The sequence below is a fragment of the Centruroides sculpturatus genome, unplaced genomic scaffold (assembly GCF_000671375.1).
Source record: "Centruroides sculpturatus isolate CEXI.00-Female unplaced genomic scaffold, Cexi_2.0 scaffold1489, whole genome shotgun sequence".
Lineage (NCBI taxonomy): Eukaryota > Metazoa > Arthropoda > Arachnida > Scorpiones > Buthidae > Centruroides > Centruroides sculpturatus.
Window position 1 is genome coordinate 142,021 of NW_019385678.1, and position 22,996 is coordinate 165,016.

Consider the following 22,996-nt stretch of genomic DNA (forward strand, 5'->3'; position numbering starts at 1 on the left):
AAAGACATAGTTGAAGTGTTCAGTAATCATAAATTACTTTTGAAAACATAAGATAAAGAATATAAGCTGCTTAAGGGTAGAACGAAAACAAATTTGTTTAAGATAACAATAAAACACATAGATTAAAGTATTTCTCTGGATGTTATACAGTTCATTAATATTAAATTTCTTGGTTATGATTTTAGAAAATTAGACACTAAGTTTTTAAAAGAAGAAATATATTTATCTATAATGTAAACTATATAAATGTTATAAGCTTATTGATAAATTTTAACTTTTGTACTAGTATTACAGTAAGTTAATGATTATGACTATTAGAATTTCAAGGAGGATTTTCTTTTGATGCTGTTTTGTAATCTTGTATTATGAATAATATACTGTATTTATAATGATAGAGAGTTTATTTTAAATTATTCTACATATCAAATACAAAAATAAAGAAAATTTCTTGATATGTATAATTATATATGAAGATAATTACATATAATTGTTACTACAAGAAACTTGTTTGTTATAATTAATCAAGGACATAACAGTATATAAGGAATTTTTATAGTAGGTAAAATTTAAAGTAGAAATTTTATCATTATGAGATTATTTTGCACAAATTGTTTATGTATAGTAATTGCTAATGTTTTAATTTATTTTTCATAATATATATGTTTGTTTTTTACACATAGCTTTTATTTATTTAAAATGTAATATTTATAATGATTATCTAAAGAAATTATCTTATTAACTAACATTGTAATGATAATTTATTGGAAAATTGCTATCAACATAAATTTTAATCACATTTAGATTAAAATTACTTTAAGAGATGTTCTTGTGAACTAACAATTGACCACCCAGTCTGCTCTGCTTTTTTTTTCTTTCTTTCCTTTTTTTTCTTTTCCTTCTTACTCATTCATTCACTCACTTCCTTTGACAAACGATCATCTCTTCCTGTCATTCTGCACTTAGATAACTTCCAGAAAGATTTAAATTATATTTATACTTAAACAAGCTTTTAGGTTTATTAACAAATAATGTAAATATTTTGAATGAAATTGATAAAAGATAAAAAAAGAAGAAGAAAAATTAAGAAGAACTGATAATTTGTAGCTTGTTTTTAAAATAAACTGTCTGATTGAATGTAATTTTTAGACAAATTTTGAGATTTTATTTATAAAAAAATAAATTATATTAATTTTTGCTTCTAGTGAAATTAAAATAATAATAAAAGATTGTTTCTTTTTAATTGACAGAAAGTATTAGTTACTAATTATCACTGCATTATTTTTAAAATCTGTTAGAATTATTTTTTAATATTGATAATAGTAATTTATTACTTTTTCATCATGTTTGTTACCTTATTAAATGATAATAGTATTGTCACATTTTTGTTATATTTTTCAAAATCAAATTTATTACAGGCTATCAGTTTTAATAATATAATTTCTTTATTGAAAACTTCAAAATTTAGATAATAATCGATTTAGAGAACAGAATTTCATTTATCTACACATTAGTTAATTTATTATAAACTCTGGATAAATAAAATGCTGTTATAAGTTTATATTCATCAATTTTTAAATTTGAATTTATCTTCAGTTTAAAGTGATTAAATTTAATAAAATAACTAATTTAATAACATAATATTTTTGCTATATTAATTTTTAATTCAAACAATGGTATATTTTGCTTTATGATCACAGTGTATCTAGCAAACACTTAATAACAAATCTGCTGTGTATGACGATGCGGAAACCTTCTGTTTGTGCTAGTACAGAAACTGTTGATATGATGACGTCTAATCAGGTAAAGAATATATTAAATTTAGATTAAAATATTTACTTAATTCTTTTCATATAATCCTTTGTAGGATTAGTGATATATAAAAAACCTTTTTGTATTGATTAAATATGATTTTTGAAATTAAATAAATATATATGATTGATTTGGATATTATGTGTAACTTATAATTATTATTATTATTATTATTATTAACAACAAAATTATTCAATTCATAAAAAATTTCTCTGAGAACAATTTATTAAAATAATGATTTTGATTATGAAAATTAAATTATCCATGTACAGTACATAATTTAAATTATCTATTAAACTTGAAGCTGAAAAAAAAATTCATAGTAGTGCTATAGTTTCTTATCAGCTGTTTAGTCAGACTGAAATGGATCAATGTCATGCATTTAAAAGAAATTGTTTATATATATATAGTTGAGTGCAAGGATACTAAATGCATTTAGCATGAATAGTTGTTAGAATCATTAGATAGTTATTTTTTTATGGACAAAATATTTTTTTTAATGTTTGATGACTCTGGCAGAAAATTGAAAGCAAATTCTTACATACAGTCAACCCCATGTTGTACAAAGTGACTTGTACAACATGGAATGCATATAAAACGGAATTATCAACAGTGTTATAACTGTTGATAATTCCGTTTTATATGAATTCCATAGGGAGGTCGACTGTATATATAAAAATAGTAATCATATACTAGTATAATTATGATAATTTAGTTAAAATTTGATTTTAAATTATCTATAATTTACTAAAAAGTATTCTTTATCAAATCTGTAAAATATTTTTAATGAAAACAGAATGGAGAAAACAAAAATAGAAATTTTGATAAATAATATATATTAGTTTTATTTTATAAAAATTTTGTTTTTCTCATATTTAACTTATAATAACATAATTTATACATCAACCTATTACACTAGTAAAGTATTACCAAATGATCTGTCAGATTGTTTATTGTGTTATAGTAAGGCTATTTAATAATCAGATACTAAGCAATTTGGCTAGAGGTAAGTAGTTAAGTTGCCATCTCATAATAAATTTAATAATTTAAAATTAAAATATTTTGGAAGAAAAGAATTGGCCATGGTAGAATTTTAAGTTGATAACTGGAAATGCATCTGCATAGTATAATGTTATCTGCATAGTAAATAACATAGCATAACTGCTATGTTATGTTATTTGCTATGCTCAGATAACATAGCATAACTGCTATGTTATCTGAGCTCCATCCAATCTTTGCTCCAAGAGCTATTAATTAATTAATTTAGATGTAACCTTACTGGTTACTTATCTGCATCTTCACAGTAAGCAGGAATTGTAGTTCAAGTTCTACTCTGGGCCAATTTTTTTCTTCCAGATATTCTAAATTAAAAGTAAAATTTAATTTATTTATAATTATTAAATTTATCATTATAAGATGGTAGTTTTGCTGCCTAATTCTTGCCAAATTATTTACTATCTGATTATTAATTAGCCTTAATATAGCCCAATAAATAGTTAATAAATAATTGCTTGGTGAATAGTTGCATATTTTAGAATGGTTTCTAAAAGTGAAATTAGCTTAAGTAGAATTAAAATAAGGTTTAATATGTTTCAAATTGAAACATATTTAATTCATAATTTGTTTAAAATTTTTAATCTTCAATATCATGTTACAAGTTGTGAATGTTTGAGAAAAAAATCAGATATAATTATTTCAAATAATGTATATTATGTTATCTATATTATTAATTATTCGTAAATTATCTTTTACATGTGTAGCATGTTTTATTCATACTGTTTAAATTGATTAAATTTAAACTATTTTCTCTAATAAAATATATGATATTTCCACACATATAAGAGCATGCTCTTATTTGTTTGAAATATGGTAATTATGTCTATAGTTAATTTTATATTATTATAAGCTGCACATTAAAAGAATTGATTGAGATTTCACATATTGATCTTTTTATACCAGCTTTTTTTTTTAATATGTTTTTGTGATAGTTTTGTATTGTATAATAAACAAAGTTTGTTTTTTAAAACATAATTCTGTTAACAAACAAAATTAATATATAAAGTAATGTCGCATCATGATTTAATTATAACAATATTGTGTGAACTTACAAAATCTTTAGATAACTTTTGTTTTAGATATTTCAATATTTTGAACAAGTTTTTTGATATAAAATGTACTTTTTATTAAAGCCAAACAATTACCAGATTAAATTGGGCTACATTCTCACTACTAATAATGATTAAATACCAAGTAATTTGGCACCAGAGGAATCAAGGGAGCAGACAGAGGTCCGGGTAGCATAACTGTCAAGGCATCTGCATGGTAAGCAGCAGTTGCAGCTTCAAATTCCACTCTGGGCCAATTATTTTCTTTCAGAAATTTCTAAATTATTTTATAAATATTAATTTAATTATAATTATTAAATTTAATATGAGATGGAGTCTAACACCTATCTCTAGTGCCAAATTACTTGTATTTAATAATTATTAGTAGCAAGAATGTAGCCCAATTTATTCCAATAATCATTTGGCTTTGATAAGATCATTGGTCTTTAAGATGTTTATGTATGTATATTTATTATCATCATTTATTACCCATCATGTCTTAAACATTATCAACTTCCAAAATTAAATTTTGAAAGCTATTTTTAACATTATCAAACAATTAATGGAATTTCATAGAAATTTTTATGAAATTATAAATCTAAGCAAATTTTTTTAAAACTCTATTAATAATATTCATGTCATTTGCAGTATTTTGCTTATTTTATTTTGTTAATTTACTACACATTTTTATGCAAATTTATGCATTATTAATTAAATAATGCATAAATTTAATTTCTTAGTAGTAGTACTGTTCATAGTCTCTTATTATGTTTTAAAATATAAAATGTTCAAATGAGTCAAATATTAGATATTCACTTTTCCAGTTTAATGGAAAAATGAAATAACATAAGTTGCATTAATAATTTAATGTACAGTATTTTTGAATTTTAATGGTTTAGTGTAATATAGTAATTATGAAGAGGGCTATAAACCATTATTTAATTTTGATTTTGAAATAATTTAATGAGTTTTGAAAGTTATGGAGTATTAGCTAAATCTTATTTAATTGATGAATATAATTAATATTAAAAATGTCTAAATTTGATATTGAAAAAATAAGTTTTTTTTTAAACATTATAGCAAATATTTAACTGTCAATTTTGCTTTAGTTATTAATTTTATTATGAATTACATAAATCTACTTAATTTGTCTATGATATTATAATAAATTTTGTTCTACAATATATCATTTTATCATGCCTGATTCAATTTTTGTTTGTTGAATATAGTCATCTTGAAGTCTGGCTAATGTCAATGGAATTGCTTATCTCATAATTTAATTTAATGTCATATATACGAGTATATATTTCATCTGCAAATTAACTAAAAAAATTAAATATAAATATCATAAGTTTGTCATCATTATAGTTACTAACATCCTAACAAAAAAAGATTAATATTTAGAAAGTATTAAATTTATTAATTTATAGAATAATTAGTTTTTATTGTTTATAGTATATTGATCTTTATAATTAAAATATATTAAAATGTTATTTTAGCCAAATAATGATAGTGGAGAAAGTCGTATAGAGAGAATGAGAAAGTTTCTTAGTTCACCATTAACAAGGAAAAGATCACCAGTTAATCATACAAATTCAAAGGTATTTGGCACTCCTCTGGAAATTTTAATTCAAAAAAATTCTTCAGATACTCCAGTGCCATACATTATTATGCGAATTTGTCAATACATTGAAAAGAGTGGTAAGTAATGTAGGAAATTTATTAATAACTATGCTAAATTTTTGTATTATTCTTTATTTCTTTTTATATCAAAATGAAAATATAAACAATACTTATTAACAATTTATGTTTCTGTTATTTACTGAAAAAAATACTTTTCTATTTATTTAATTTTTTTATAATGGAAGTGATGAAATATTTATGAATAATGAAAGACATAGTAAACCCATAATTTACTACATCAAACTGACAATGAAATGATGCTTACATCATTTTGTTTTCAGTTTGATATAGTAATAGAATGAAATAATAGATGCATTACTATATTATGTCCAGCTGTTTAAACAGAGATATTATTAACAAATGATAAATAATGATATTTAATTTAGCTTTCAAATTTTTTATTTAATTACAATGTTACATAAACATTTTAAATATTACAGTATATTAATGACTATTACTGACAGGTTTTTCCATTTTTGTACATGCATAAGTTTTAAACTTAACTTACTTAGACAAATCTATCAAACAATTAAACACGATAATAACATTATAAGATATTTTTATATCATAGAAACAATACTTATACAGTAATACCCCGACTTACGCTACCCCGACTTACACGAACCCAGAGTTACGTGATTTTCAAATCTCGTCGATTCGTCTTTTGTTTGAGCGCCACGCAACTCTTGATTACTCATTCCCCCCACACTATTGTTCAGCTTACATGTTCGGACGTGTCATGCAGAATCGACATATAGCTACAATTTATTTTGTGTTATTTATTTCTGTGTTTGTTATATCTACGGAGACTTGAGAGACTCTATGTGGTAATTTCTTGTAACCGTGAACGAATCAAAAGACGAGATAAGATTAACAAGAACATTTATTAGCTTATATACAGCCAACTTGGATTTTACACAAATTGTGAAATTATACCCCGACTTACGCGAATTCGACTTACGCGGTTATCGCTCGGTCCCACCTATCGCGTAAGTTCGGGATATTACTGTATATGCAAATACTGTACAGTACGATTTCTATATTCATAATAAAGGAGCAATTATTTATTGTGACATGGTTTCAATGCTGGGCTGAGATTTTTAATTTTAATATTTTAATACTTAATATGTAATTTTTCCACATATATTCCCAATTTAACTTATCTGCAAATTCTGAAATGAATGTGTGAGATAAATCGTTTTCGCGACTGATGATATCCCAGTCAATATCATTTTTAAATAATGAATACAGTAGTATTTTCTTCTAATGGTGTAGATGAGAAAGTTTTCAAATGAGGGTTGAGTATTGTCTATAAAGAAACAAACAATAGTTAGGGGTTTTTGTTGGGAATTTTGCATGTAGGTGTGATTCTTGACATTTTAAAATATTTAAATTTTATTTAATTCACTAATTCTAATGTTTTGTATAATTTTATTAGGATTATTATTTATTAAATACTCAAAATATTGATTGAAAAACTTTCTCTGATTCTTTTACTCATAACTTCCAGTTTGATATTACAGTATTTCTGAAATAGGTAATGAACAAATTTAAACAGAGATTTGATTATTAAAAAGAATCCATCTATTATGCAATTTAATTTGTTACACTTAAGAAAATTAATATTTAATCTCTGCTTTATTACATATATTACTAAATATTTAAAATTTTTAAAGATTTCTATATTTTGTGGCATATAAGATGGACTCCTGTTTCAGCACAGAATAGTTAGGAAAAAATATTTATTGTATTTTAGCAATTTCATGCATTTGGCAATCTGTACAGAAATTTTTTTACTGTATTCTGCTTTTTAAAAAAGTAAAATTAGAATATACACTTTTATGTATCACAGAAAAATAGTTGAAAAGAAGTCATTTACAATTAAAATTTATTTAAATCATTAAAATATTCAACTTGAATACATGCAAAAGTTGCTAGCTACAGCAAACAAAATTAATAATAATACTGTAATATGTTTAACTAAACAATAACATTTTTATTCAAGAGTTGCTCTATGTAAAGGTTACCTGTAACTTACTGAAAGTCATTTGGGGTGTTTATTTAGTCTATTGAAGATCATATTTCTCATATAAGACACAAGGCAATCATTTTGAACCTGCTTTTTGGACAAAAGTTGCATGTTATATGCTTAAATACAATAATTAGTTTGAGATATAAAAAGTGTGTCATTACATATACATTACTGAATGTGATAATTTTGATATTTAGTATTGAAAAACAATCATTATAGTTTTTCTCTGGAATGTTGCTTTTTTAAATCATAAAAATATTGATAATTTTCACTGAATGCTTCTTGTTTTAAATTTTTATTTTACATTGTTCAGTTGTTTGTAAGTTGATGATAGTCAAAATAATGGCCAAAAATATTTTCTAGTTATAGAAATATTTTGCTTCCTAACAAAGCAGTCTGTTTAATTTTGGTTTCAAACTTTAAAGCTATTATTAATCATTTTTGCATACTGTGCTTTCTCACAATATGCAAAAATGATTATATATAAGATTATAAGAGAAGCTTTTATAGTGGGACAAAATCAACACTATATTCCACAAAATACTGTAAAAACTCACTACTGTTAAAAAACTACTATAAAAGTTTTTTATAGTATTGGAAACATTTTTTTATTTTTAATAATGATTACCACAGAGATGTCATTGAATAGTTGCTGTGTCAGTACATTTATATTTAATTTACATTGACACAGCAATACAGTGTTACTATAAGTCTTATAAGCCAAAAAAAAGCTACTTACATAAAAGTATGCTCTTACATGCAAAGCAGGACATAGGTTTCAGAACTTTGAAAACTAGTGAATTTTACATATAAGAGCATGCTTTTACTTGCACAGAAATACAGTAAGTTTTGTAATAAAAAAAAATCTAACAACTCTTATATATAAATTTAATAAGATAGAACATTTAAAAAAAAGAATAAAAGTAACAATATTGACAATTGAACTTTAAATGTAAACCTTTCTGAATATAAAGCTATAAAAATAATTGGTAATTAATATCTGTAATAATGAAATGAGTGATCACACATTTAGGGTGTATAGTGATAAAAACTTATTGCACCAATTATTCTTATATATTGATATTTAAAATATAAGGAAATTTTTATTATAGTTTATGTCAATGATTTGAAATTATCATTAATTTATTCATTCTTGTCCAGCTCTCTATAGTATCAAAACTTTTACATTTATGCTGAAAATTTTATTTATAATTGTCACAAAATGTAACCCAAGTTCTCTGAATGCTTTCAAACCAAATTTTTGGAAATATCAAACTTTGCAATTAAATCATGTATGATCAAGACAAACAAATTGTTGCATTTTCTTTTAATTTGTTCTAATTCCTTTTTAATGGAATTATTAATAATTTTTTTGCATACTGTACTTGTTTGTTTGCTATGCATGCCTAGGCTGTTCGACCAGTTGCTACAAAACTCAGCAGTTACATTCAAATACTTCTAATTTAGATCATGTCATACATCCCATTCCAAATTATTGATTTGATTTCTATATATCAATTCATTTTTGTCTACATTTGATTGCTGACTTTACATGTTAGATCTATTGGAAAAAATGTAACAAAATAATTAACTAAATATAATTCTTACAAAAACGGATGTAATTTTAAAAAATATATATTATATTCACTGAATTACTGCAACAATAATATAGCACAAAATAGATGCACCATTACTGTGACAGGTGGCACATAGCACTTGTCTATATGGAGTGTAGTAGTGTTTTGCTTCTGTACATCATACTTTTCCTGTTAGCAATAGAGTTGTGCTGGTTATGTATCTAATTCCATTTGGGGAAAAATTTTGAATTGAAATAACATGACTTGCAGTACAAATCAGAAGTTCATATATAGTTAATCTGGTCTTCTTTCTCTTACTATTTCCATGTCTGGTCTTCACTTTCTTCTATTTAACTTAGTTCTCAAGATTAAAGGACAGAGATGGATGGATGACAGTGAGAATTTATAGGTCTACAATTTTTTAAAATTGCAGTCCAATAATTTTTTTATAAATGCAATATTTACAAGAACATACTTCCCATGTAGTTTATACAATATTTTGCCAAAATTTAAAGACTATTATCACAAAAGGAATTATTCCAGAATTTTTCAAGGTTTTTTTTATTTAAATAAGTTTTATATGAAGTCTTTCAGACATTAAGGTGTTAGCAACTTTGATCACATGCAGGCCATCACAACCTGTCTAACATGGATCACTTTTTAAATATTAATAGTAGATCAGTATTAAATAGTAGTTGTTGAGCATCCTCTCTTCTGGGAAGAAGTCAACAACTACTTTTGGTTGAATTACTTCAATTTCCTTCTGCAATAGTTCCAAATTTCTGTCAGATCAGTGGTATGGTGACATTTGAATAGGAAAATTACATAATACAAAGTTACTGGCGAGCACAAAATATGATTTAAGTGATTTTTGAAGATGCCAAGTTTAAATATTTGGTCCATTTTTTCAAAATTTGATTTTTTTGGCAGATTATCATTTGATATTTGGCTGTGAATGGTACAGTTTCTTAGAGTTAACATTAGAAAATATTATGATATCCAAAAAATTTAAGATATATATTTCTTTACATATTTCAAAGCATGTTACCAAAGTGAACTCCAATAATGATGAAAAAACAAAAAACAGTTTTTCACAAATGTTTTCGAACCATGAATGGTTCTTCTTCAGGTGAAGGCAAATTTCTGATAGAATGCAATTAAATAAGAACATGATTTGAAATTCAAATATGTGTTTCTTGATGACGTCCTCCTGGGCAATCATTTATGGTTCAAAAATGTTTGTGAACAGAGGCGGCGTAAGGCGTGGGCGACGTGGGCTACGGCCTCGCGGTCCGAGGGGCCTCGCGCCTCGAAGGTTTACGCATTACTTAAAAAAGCTGTGAACGCAACGGAAAAATTTTACTCGTCATAAAACGATAAATATATTGACATAAGAGACCAAGAAAACGAAAGGCTAATTCGTGAATCTCAAAAACATTAGCACAATTTGTTTGAGAGATTAATTGATATCATTAATTTCTTATCCTCTCATAATCTGGCATTAAGAGGTCACAGAGAATCTCTCAAGACAGACGACGGCACTAGGAATTCTGGTAACTTAATAGACTTATTTAACACCACGATTGGTTCTATAATAAGCAATATGGATTCGAGATTTATGTCTTTAAATCGACATTTTGAAAATTTTGGTTTTTCTCTATGATCTAAGCGAGTTAAAAAATATTCCAAAAGAGCAAATATTAAAAAACTGTCAAGATTTACACTCAGTCCTGCGAGTGGGTGAGAGCAGTGACTTCCAACCTACGCTGAAAGGAGCTTTTCAAAATTAAAACTAATAAAAAATTATTTAAGAAATACAATGGGCCTGGAAAGACTTTCAGCTTTGGCACTTTTATCTATTGAAGCTTATATAGCATCTAAGCTAAATTACGATACAATTATTAAGGAGTTTTTTTTAAACTCTTTCCGCCTGTGGGCACTAAGAGGGCCTCTTTTTGCAAGCCCATTATGGGTTCGGTCAGGCCCATGATGGGGCTGCCAGGTGGTGAGGGACGGGGCCCGACATATCCAAACGGACCACCTCCCGAAAAATTCCTGGGGATTTTTCGACCCGTTCGGATTCGAGCCCAGGTCCCCCAGGTAGGCTGCCACCTTGACCGCTCGGCCATCCGGCCGCTATTATTTAAGGAGTTCAGTAAAGCTAAAAGCATTTCTGTTTCTTTAATTCTTTTTTTATTTTTATTTTTTTTTAAATTTTTCTTTAATGTTAGTCAAAGAATATAATTTGCATTTTTATGAATAAAAATTTGACAGTTTAAACTGCTTTTTATTTTATAAAATCCATCTTCTTGCGCCACCAGAGGGCCTCACAAAATGTACCTTGCCCACGTCAAATTTAGGTCTTGCTCCGCCACTGTTTGTGAAGAACTGTTTTTTTTTTTTTTTTGTTGTTATTGGAGTTCATATTGGTAACAGGCTTTCAGGGATGTAAATAACTTCACTCCGGTGTTGGTTAGTGGTGTTTTTTGATATATATTTTCAATTCCTGTCTGCTTAATCATTGAAAGTGTGCCATTTCATACCATCCGAGTATCGCAATAAACATGACAATGTTAGACTGAAATAAACTCTTTATATGGTTTTTGTTTTTAATGTTTGTTACATTATAGTATTTGACTTACATAACTATAAAGGTTATCTTAAATAAGGGTTTACCACATTGAGTGTTCAATTTAACACATTTAAAAAATTTTAACAAAAGACATAAATAATTTCTTAAATGATTTTTTGGGATGAAAATATACACTTTTTAATTAAATATTAAAATAATATATACAGAAAAAGTAAAAGTATGATAAGTTAATGAATAAAAGATGAAATTTATCTTTATTTAAAATTATTCTAAAATCATTTTAAAAATTTTTACTAGGAATTTTAATATAAAAAGAAAAATTATATAAATATATCTGTGTTTTTTATTGCTTTATATTATTATACACTAATTAAATGTGTTGAACATATAAAAAAAGATATAATTTATTAATTAATGTAATTTTTGTTAAAATTAGGGTTTCTCATTTCCTGGTCTTTTGCTTGTCCCGGGATTCTGGTAAAAAAAGTGAACTGTTTCCCTGGGAAATCCCAGGATATAGTTAATTATTTTTAAAATATAAAAAAAATATCTTGAAATCAAATGATATAATTATTTTTCAGTTTTTAAAGTATTTAATACATTCTGCAACTTCCAAAATCATAATAGTTATAATGCTGTGCAAAATATATATTAAAAATTACTTTTGAATTATGTAGAAATTTTTACAAATAGAAAAAATTTATTAAAGTTTGTTGGAAACTGCTTACAACTAAAATATCTTTGAATTGAGTTGCAAATTTATAGAAAAAAAATGAATTTAGATCAAACTTCTCAATGACAGGTAATTTTCGTTTTTTAAATAAAACATAAAAATTTATAATAATGATGGACAACACTCTGATCAATACAGAAAAGACAGCAATACTCTGATCATTCAATTGATGTGGTTGGAATCATCTTTAATGCGTTTAAGAGAAGACGGATGTTATGTGTTTTTCACCTGTAGCCTGGAAGATTTCTAGTTTATTTTCAAGATGCGTTACAGTACTTTTTTGTCATCTAGTGTTGATTTGTCTACCTTGGCTGCTTTAATAGTGGTATCCAGCTTACAGCCCAATAATTTGGCAGTTTGTTTGGCATTAATAATCAGGTTTATGAAGAAAAACTTCATACTTGAATACTTTATGCTCGTTTGTATCCTTGCACAATTTGCACAATCTGGCATAATGCAGTTATTGAAGCTACTGGGCATTGTTAAAAATTAAGACAGCATAGGCACAATTATTCCAGATATTACAGGTTCTGAGAAGTAAAGAATTTTCAGAGTCCTGTCACAAATAGGCTACATATTATTGACAATCTGTGACATGCCATAATAAGCAAAAATTTATAAAACTAATAAGCAAGCTTAAAATTAATAAATATAAATGTATTCTGATGGTTTATGTGTTAATTATACTCTCTATTTGCAAAATTTCCTCAACTTTAACATAAAATAAGAAAAAAGTGAATTTTTAAGAAATTTGCAGGATTTCCCAGGATGAGAAGAATTTCCCAGGTTAAAACACAGCCTGGTTTCCTGGGATCCCATTGGAGAAACCCTGATTAAAATGCACAAAATATATAATTTCATATTAATAAATAAATACGTCAAAAATATAAATTAATTTATGAGTGCTTCCCAAATTAAACCAAAGATGTAATATTTAACTTATTCATGTTTTTCCATAAATATAACTTTATTGATTTTATAAAATTAAATTGGAGAATGTTTTCAAGAGATCAAAACTGTTATGTTTTAAAGGACTGATATTTATTCTTAATCAGTAAGTGCTTTCAAACTACTTGTCCATCTTCAGGGCATAATAAATAAAAAAATAAAAGAGAGAGGGAGAAAGAGAAAGAACAGAATGTTTCCATGACAACATTGTAACATCCTGAATATCACAGCATGTTCTCCTGAAGAAGGATGTGCAGTCTAAAAGCATTTTGTAATTAAGAATAAATATCACTTCTTTAAAAGTATATTAAATATCGATTTTATTCTATGAAATCTTTATAAACATTTTATAAATTTTTATAGCAATATTAAAAGATTTGCTAAAATGATAAATTATAAATTTCTCCAATTACTGTATACATAATTGCATTATGTAATTTATATACAGTACATATGAATAAGTAAATAGTTCATTAAATTATTTTATACACATGTACATAGAAACGTAAAACATAGAATGACTAAGGGCAGTTGGTAAACTGTTTTTCTTTAGAATATATTTTTGGTGAATTAAGATATAAATAAATACAATAGAAGAAATTTTGTTATTTAGCCAACTCATGAAATAGTAATTGTTGTCAGATATTGCCAAGAAAGGATACTTTTTAGAGATTACCAGCCTATCATTTGAGTGCTATAAACACAGATTAATTAGATATTACTTACTTTATATTAGCTACTGTACAATCTTTAGAGTAATAATGAAATCCCAAATTAATGATATCAAAGTTTTTAAATGAAATAAATCTTTATTATTAGTTCAATTAAATTAATATTTTATTATCATTTTCATTTCTTTTATTTCAGTGTTAATTGTTTTGTGTTTATTATTTTCAATTAGCTGTCAATTAGAAAAATTAATTTTTTATTAGATACTTTAAGTTTTTGACTGTGAATTTATTGGTTTTAAACAATAAGATATGTTAGCATAATAAGAGCCTCTTTGTCTTCAGGTATATATTTACTAAGAAAACAATAGTAACCTGATTCAATAGCTAAACTTTTATATTCACATATTTCATAATTTATATTTTACATTAATATAAAAGAATGATTTCTCTGAATTTTTAATCAATACTTGACTGTTATCATATTCAATAACTATCTCAAAAATCATTTAGTATGGTTATTTAGGAATCCAATATGGTATATTATCATGTCAAATTTGACCAGGAATAAAAGTTCATGACTTACCTTTTGAATTTTTTTGCTTGTCTATTTTTAAGACTAATAGTTCATTTAGTTTTGAGTTATTTGTACTTCAAAAGAAATTGGTTAATTTTGAAATTTTTAAGCAATTATGTTCATTAATTTGTTTTATAACACTATTAAAGTATTCAATATACATCTGTTTTTAAATTAATTCAAAATATTAATTATTNTAATTTACTACATCAAACTGACAATGAAATGATGCTTACATCATTTTGTTTTCAGTTTGATATAGTAATAGAATGAAATAATAGATGCATTACTATATTATGTCCAGCTGTTTAAACAGAGATATTATTAACAAATGATAAATAATGATATTTAATTTAGCTTTCAAATTTTTTATTTAATTACAATGTTACATAAACATTTTAAATATTACAGTATATTAATGACTATTACTGACAGGTTTTTCCATTTTTGTACATGCATAAGTTTTAAACTTAACTTACTTAGACAAATCTATCAAACAATTAAACACGATAATAACATTATAAGATATTTTTATATCATAGAAACAATACTTATACAGTAATACCCCGACTTACGCTACCCCGACTTACACGAACCCAGAGTTACGTGATTTTCAAATCTCGTCGATTCGTCTTTTGTTTGAGCGCCACGCAACTCTTGATTACTCATTCCCCCCACACTATTGTTCAGCTTACATGTTCGGACGTGTCATGCAGAATCGACATATAGCTACAATTTATTTTGTGTTATTTATTTCTGTGTTTGTTATATCTACGGATACTTGATAGACTCTACTATGTCATCCAAACGAAGTAGAACTAATTCTTCTGCATCAAACAAGAGAAGAAAAACTTTATCTTTGGAATGTAAAGTTCACATTGGGTATGTTCGTAAAGTCAAACGGACTATTTCGTATTAGTGGAAATGCACGTTTAATAGAACGTTTAAAATTATCTTTTGATCAAACTGGAGATGCACCTTTAGAAACTGAAGGTGATGTAGCTTCAGCGGCAGCTTTGCTTAAATTATTTCTTCGTGAATTACCTGATCCATTAATTCCTGCTTCCATGCATCAAGCTTTTCTAAGTGCAGCTAAAAGTTAGTATTATAAAAAAAAAATATTAACATAAAGTGAATATAAATAAAATAATATAACACATAGCAAAATATTTAAAAAAATTTTAAAGTTATGATTGAATAAGGTTTAAAACCTTGAATATTTTTTTCTATTTTCTTTAGCTAATGGACAAAGCAAAGAAGAGTGCATAAAACAGCTTAAAAATCTTGTACAGAGGTTACCATTAGCTAATTTAAATGTCTTGAAATATCTTTCTTGCTTTTTGGTGAGTGTTAGTCATCATGAAGAAGAAAACAGAATGAATGCTTCTGCATTAGGAATTGTATTTGGACCTAATCTTTTTCGGTTAGTGTATCTTTCAAAATAAAATATGAGTTTTTTAATTATAAAGCATTTCAATAATAATAATAATAATAATAATATATACATGGCACTATAGAAAGTTGCAACATTGAACACGTCACATTTTTAGGAAGTTTCTAGACATTGATACATACATAATAACACAACTTAATATTACACTTGTTTGTCTTGACTTGAGTCCATCATAGAACATGACATCAGTATTAGCTGAGTATGATATTTGCATAATAATAACATAACAATAATAATAATAATACAAGGAAAAGTCAGTAAATAAATCATAAATGGAACAAGTGAAATATGAAATAAACATTCATTTCTCAACATAATTTCCTATAACATTAATACACTTGTTCTACCACTTTATCAGTTTCTTGGAACTCACAGCAAAGAATTCTTGTTTGTCATCTCAGCCATTTTTACACTTCATTTTCAATCGTGTCATCTTCAGAGAAATATTTACTGCCAAGATAGTATTTTTTCCTTTCTTAGCATACTGAAAAGATGGGCAAAAAGAGTTTTTTTTGTATGCAAAAAATCCATATTACATGCTCCAATATAGTCATATACTTTTCCCTAAGAATTCTCTTTATTTTTACTGAAAATAACCATCAATCATATGCATGTATATCTGCTAACTAGTTTGTCATCTACTAGATTTATGCTGCTTCTAGTGATACATATTGAAAACTTATTGCTTTCATTACAGCTTTCATTTATGACTTACATACTGACTTTTCTTAATTAATACTTGTAATATTAGTTATTTTTTTCATGTTTAAAGATCATCTTCAATATAATTGAATTAAAAATTATCTGAATTTTTAGAGTTGCAGAAGATTTTAAAGGATTAAAAGAACAATCTTTGACAAATCAAATTGTTACTTACTTTATCAGTGATTATCACAATATATTTAATGGTGAGCTTGAATACTCTGGAACTAGAGTTGATACACTTGGAGATGAAGAGCGATTAATTTCACTTAACAATAATGCTTGTCTTGGTTTACCGTCCTCTACTTTAGCCACTCAAAAGGTATTTATGTTAATTTTATATGTGCAGTTAATTGTAATTTTTATAATTAAATTATATTAAGGAATTTCTTTTTAGACAAGTCTTTATCCTAGCATTGGACATGCTACAGATTTGGAATCTTTATCTGTTGTTATTCCATCTGTGGATAATGCATTGTTAATGATTCATCCTGATAAAGAATTATTGCCAGAAAGACAACCTCCATTTCTTATGGTTAATAGGTAATGATTTGAACAGAATTACCATATAAATTTATTTTATTTATAGGTCAATTTATAAGAATTCATAAAAAGCTTTTTCTTATCTCTAAAACTGGCTAATCTTTATAATATTAGTACATAAATTGTATCTATGTTTTAAAATTTAATAGATAGCAGTAGATTCTCATTAACACTTTTAATTCTGTCTAATTAAGTTTCAGTTTAGTTAATTTAAGTTTTCTTAAAGTAGTAAAAACATTAATCCACTTCAAGATCAATCTTCCATTTTTAAAAGTATATTTTATAACTAAGTACTTAATTTATTAAAAATAAATTATTAAATGTTTTCTTAGTTTATGTTTGGTTATTAAAATAAATTTTTATAAATAAATAAATAATAATAATTAAAATAAATTTTAATAGGTCTAATCAATTCAAGAATATTTGATTATTTTCAGGATTTCTCAAAGTTTTCATTAGCATAAAATTCTAGAATAAAAATATAACGATGAACTTGTACAGTGTTTTACAATTAAAATTCAAAGCATTCCATATATATATTTAGAAATGACCAAAATAATTTTATAAAAATATTTAGATTGTATTTAATAAATATTAAAACTCAAAAAATTAAAGAAAATTATTCTCCCTGAATTTGTTTTTAACTTAATGTTGCATGACAGAATCTGAATTATTTGTCTTTTAACATTCAATCTGTATAAATAGCATATTAAAGAAATGTAGTTAAGAATCAATAAGTTTATACTTGTTAGAAAATCGATGGAGAATTTGAGATAAGAAAAAACCAAGGTTTTGTAAGTATTATGAACTTTCTTCTGTTAGGTCTTCTAGTGTTTAAAGAGTGATGAATACAAAAATGTTTTTAAAAATGTTGACCTAAATATTAAAGACTTTATTTCACATGCATTGACAAAAATTGGTGGCAATTTACATAATATAAATAAAATCCTCATTAAAATTCAGTATAATGATAGTTAAAACCTTGAAAAGTGTTAACTAATTAATACATCATTATATTATTGATGTTACAGTTAATCTACTCTACTATAAATAATTTTCTTAGTCAGACAATAGTTAATTTTATTGTATAGTGAATTAGGCAATTATAAGAAAAAAACCCACCATATTTTACTTTCTGAAAATATTGTTTTTCTACTGAATTTATCATTTATTCTTATTATAAGGAGTGCATATCTATCTTAATAAAATGGAAACAAGGCAGTTATATTGCAATATTTAATTGGTTCAAACACTTATTTTCTTGGAGTTATCACATCTACAGACTAAAAAAAGCAATTGTATGCATTATCATTTTTTAAAATATATTAATATTAGAATAAATCACAAAATCTTCTATAAGACTTACTATTATAATGATTTAAAGTTAAATTTTATCTCAAAAAAATATATTCTAATAAATATTGACATAAATGTTTTATGTGAAATATTCCAATTTAGTACTGAATGTAATAAACAAGTTTTATGAAATTGTAAGGATTATTTGTGAAAGTAAATTTTTTAAATCAAATTTTATTTCAATGAAATAAAACTTACACTAAAAGATACTTTGTTTTATACAGTAATACCCCGACTTACGCGAACCCGGAGTTACACGATTTTCAAATCTCGTCGATTCGTCTTTTGTTTGAGTGCCACGCAACCCTTGATTACTCACTCCCCCTGCACTATTGTTCAGCTTACATGTTCGGACGTGTCGCGCAGAATCGACACATAGCTACAATTTATTTTGTGTTATTTATTTCTGTGTTTGTTATATCTACGGAGACTCGAGAGACTCTACTATGTCATCCAAACGAAGTAGAACTAATTCTTCTGCATCAAACAAGAAAAGAAAAACTTTATCTTTGGAATGTAAAGTTAACATTGGGTATGTTCGTAAAGTCGAACGAGTTAAACGAGAATGACGTCATCGTTATTCCTATTTCGTTAGACTTTTCGAACGATTCGTTACTAACGCGTTTAACTCGTTTGACTTTACGAACGTACCCATTATTAAAGACTTCGATACAAAAATGAAAATTTGTGAATTGGCAAAGAAGTTTGATCTACCGGAATTGTCGGTCAGAACAATTATAAAAGGCAAAGAAAAAATTCTCGAAGCTGTGAAAAATGCTCAATCTTTAAATTCAAGCATCATTCGTAAACGTCACAGTATTATCGCTGAGATGGAAACAATGTTAAAATTATGGCGTAATAATCAAGTAAATGTGAAAAATTGTAAAATAATATAGGCCTAATTTGTTATACATATGTATTATCTAAGATTTTATTAAACATTTTTTTATAAATTATTGTTTTCTTTAGTCTCCGGCCCCAATTAAAAATTATTTGTATGTATTTATATGTGAAATTATACCTTGACTTACGCGAATTCGACTTACGCAGTTACCGCTCGGTCCCATCTATCGTGTAAGTTTGGGGTATTACTGTATAATATATTTCATTCAATTTTTCTAATAATGTCTTCTGCTCTTTGTAGATTTATATCACCACAAATTAATTCTTTTATGCTATATTGGTAAAAAAATTTTTTACATTGTGAACTAATTTCTTTACCTCGTTGTTATCAAAGAGGTAAAGAAATTGAGCATTATAAGATTGAAGCAAGTTATATATCACAGCACAAATATCTCAGTTTTGATTTAATCTACATAGTGATAACAGATATCAAATTTGATTCATGTGATAAAAGAATTCATCAGGATAATTCTTCAGTCAGTTAAATTTGCTTTTGAATGCACATATTTAGTTTAGGATGCCAGTGGCTCATAGCTCCTTTCTCCACTGATTTATCAGGGTGATTCAAAAGATCCGAACACTGACAACACTTTTTATGAAAAATATCTCTAGCACTGGCAAAACTGCTGTGAATGCAAATGAGCTGGTATTTGCATCATCATCAAAGCAAATACTATTATTTTATAAAGCTGTTGAGTTCATTCCTTTGGTGAATTTTGTTTTCCACAATAAAAAATGACTGACAAAAAAACTAATAATTTGAGGCACGTGGCATTACTACTGGAGACAAGGGTTCAGTACATATGTAGCAGCAGAGAAAATTTGCAAAATTGAAGGCCCAGGTCAAGACAACTGTAGCTGAATGGTTCTGTTGCTTCAATTCTGGGAACACCAGCTTTGTAGACAAGTCTTGGTCTATATGACTTTATTGGTGGAATTTGGATGGTTTGGTACATTGGAAACTGATTCCTAATAGCCAGACTGTGGACAGCAACCTCTATGCCTGACAACTGGAAAAAGTGTTTGAAGTCCTGCACACTCATTATTCAACATTGCTTAATTGAAAGTGTACACTGCTGTAGCACAATAATGCTCTGGCACACCATTCCAGAGTGGTCCAAGTAAAGTTAGAAGAGCTGAAGGGGATAAAAGTTTTTCCTTACTCAGCATACTACCCTGACCTTGCTCCATCAGATTTTCACCTCTTCCGATCATTGGCACATTTTCTGCAACACCATTCCTTCAATATAGTGCATGATGTCAAAAATGGGGTTTATGAGTTTTGGCATTAAAACCAACTAAGCGGTATTGCTGAAGAATCCACCAATTTGCAATAAGATGAGTCAAGACCACAGCTCCTTTATTTTGAAGAATGACCTTTGTGTTTTAACATCAATAAAGCTTTGTATCTTGTGTCTGTATTCAGAAACTTTTGAATCAATCTGGTACTACTATTAGCTTAGGTGCACTAGGCCTGGGTCTAGGAGCACAAAAATTCAAATTAATAATAATAAATATAATTTTAGGTAGAAATAATTCCTAAATAAATTAGTACACATTAAAAGATTAAATAGGGATAAAATAAGACATCAGTTGAGTAGTAATAATATATAAATTTATTTTGCATGTACAAAGTGGTAGTAAGTAATGATGTGTTTTCAATAACAGTGCTCTTTGCTTTTTTTATTTTAGTACCTACTGCAGCCAGAATGCAACACCACTACCACACACAAAAACACCTATTACCCAAAAAAATTATATGTAAGATCAGTACTGTATAAGATTATTATTTGTGATACTGTACAGGTAACCCCTGTATAACACGGTAGTTACGTTCCAAAAACTTGCCGTGTTATGCGAATCCGTGTTATACGAAACAAAGAACTAATATGAAAAGGAGGGTTAGGTTCCAAAAATTAAAAATCATGCTAGTATATTTTCATAATTAAGATAAATATCTTCATTAAAATTTTTTTAAGTGATACATATTAATATAAATTAAACAATGTTTTCTTCATCATCACTAAACACTATTAACCGAGAGCGTTTTCTTTTTGGCAAGTTATCCTTATCCTCTGAGCATTTTTCTGCATTATCTTCAGATCCATGCTTTACCTTTTGCAAAATGTATGTAATTTTAGATTGCTTGCTTCTAGTTAAAAGGTCTTTATAAATTTCCTTATATGGTGCTAAGCACTTATGAAGAATAAAGCAAGTATGGAATAAGGGAAAAACATTCGGCAACATCAGAAGCAGAAGCGTCGCGATCTGGCAACATTGAAACAAGTTTCGAGAAGGACCACGTGTATCGACAGAAGGCGAGAAGAGAAAATTTACATACTTAAGTACTAATAGTTCACGAAAATTATTATTTTCGTGAACTATTAGTACTTAAGTATGTAAAAATTTATTACATTTCCTGTTGTACGAGGATTTTACCCAATTCTCGAACCGTGTCAGAGTAAATCCGTGCTATAAAAGTACCGTGTTAGAGTGAATCCGTGCTATAGAATATCCGTGCCGTATATAACACGGCACGGATATTCTATAGGTGTTATACGGGGGTTACCTGTATATGCTATTGTATTAACAGCTTCATCACTTGCATTGTAAGTTTTGCATAATTTTATTTTGATTCAACCTGTATAAAAAAATTCAGTTAAACTTGCATTACAAAAATTATGCTTTATCATTCATAATTTTGATACTTCAAAATCTGTAAAAATGCAACTATTGCAGAATTAAAATTATATATAATTTTAATTCTGCAATTTATATAATATAAAATGTTTATATAAAGTTATAAAATATAAAATTCAGTGCAAAAGTGGCACTATTAGTTTAGGTAGATCCCAGCATACCTAGGATGCACTGCTGTTAATTAAACATTAACTATATTATATATGACTAAAATTAATTTAATTAATTTCTTAAAACTTCTTAATTTTGCTAATAATTGTAGACAGTCAACAACTACATTTTACTCTGAACAAAAACTTGTATTTCATATCTATGTTTGATTTCATTTACATTTACTACAGAAATTTTAATACTGTCATTTTTTCATAAAGGAATAAATATAATGGAAGTTTTTGATTTATTAATTGATAAAGTTTTAATTATTAAGTTAAATTACAATGAAATTGTTTTAAAATAGTTAATATTTTCTTTGTATTGTATTTAGTCTTGTTGAAGAAACAATTAACAGAACAATTACAGAACATCTTTTTGGAGAAGATAAAGGTTCTGTTGAAGAAAGTAATGGTTAGTAGAAAGTTTTGTTGTTTTTATAATATAAATATGGTAATTAATTT

General features: G+C 26.4%; 1 protein-coding gene across 1 annotated transcript in view; it reads left to right on the top strand.

The window, feature by feature from the left end:
• The window catches only part of LOC111641133 (protein FAM13B-like), a 53,178-nt gene that overhangs the window by 11,694 nt on the left and 18,488 nt on the right, over positions 1–22,996 (top strand). Inside the window, exons 3-10 of the mRNA XM_023387254.1 lie at positions 1,698–1,800; positions 5,414–5,612; positions 13,726–13,736; positions 15,622–15,823; positions 15,965–16,148; positions 16,995–17,202; positions 17,278–17,423; positions 22,867–22,946. Of these exons, the coding sequence (XP_023243022.1) occupies positions 1,735–1,800; positions 5,414–5,612; positions 13,726–13,736; positions 15,622–15,823; positions 15,965–16,148; positions 16,995–17,202; positions 17,278–17,423; positions 22,867–22,946 (1,096 nt within the window). The 5' untranslated portion in view covers positions 1,698–1,734. The remainder of the gene's footprint in view (positions 1–1,697; positions 1,801–5,413; positions 5,613–13,725; positions 13,737–15,621; positions 15,824–15,964; positions 16,149–16,994; positions 17,203–17,277; positions 17,424–22,866; positions 22,947–22,996) is intronic.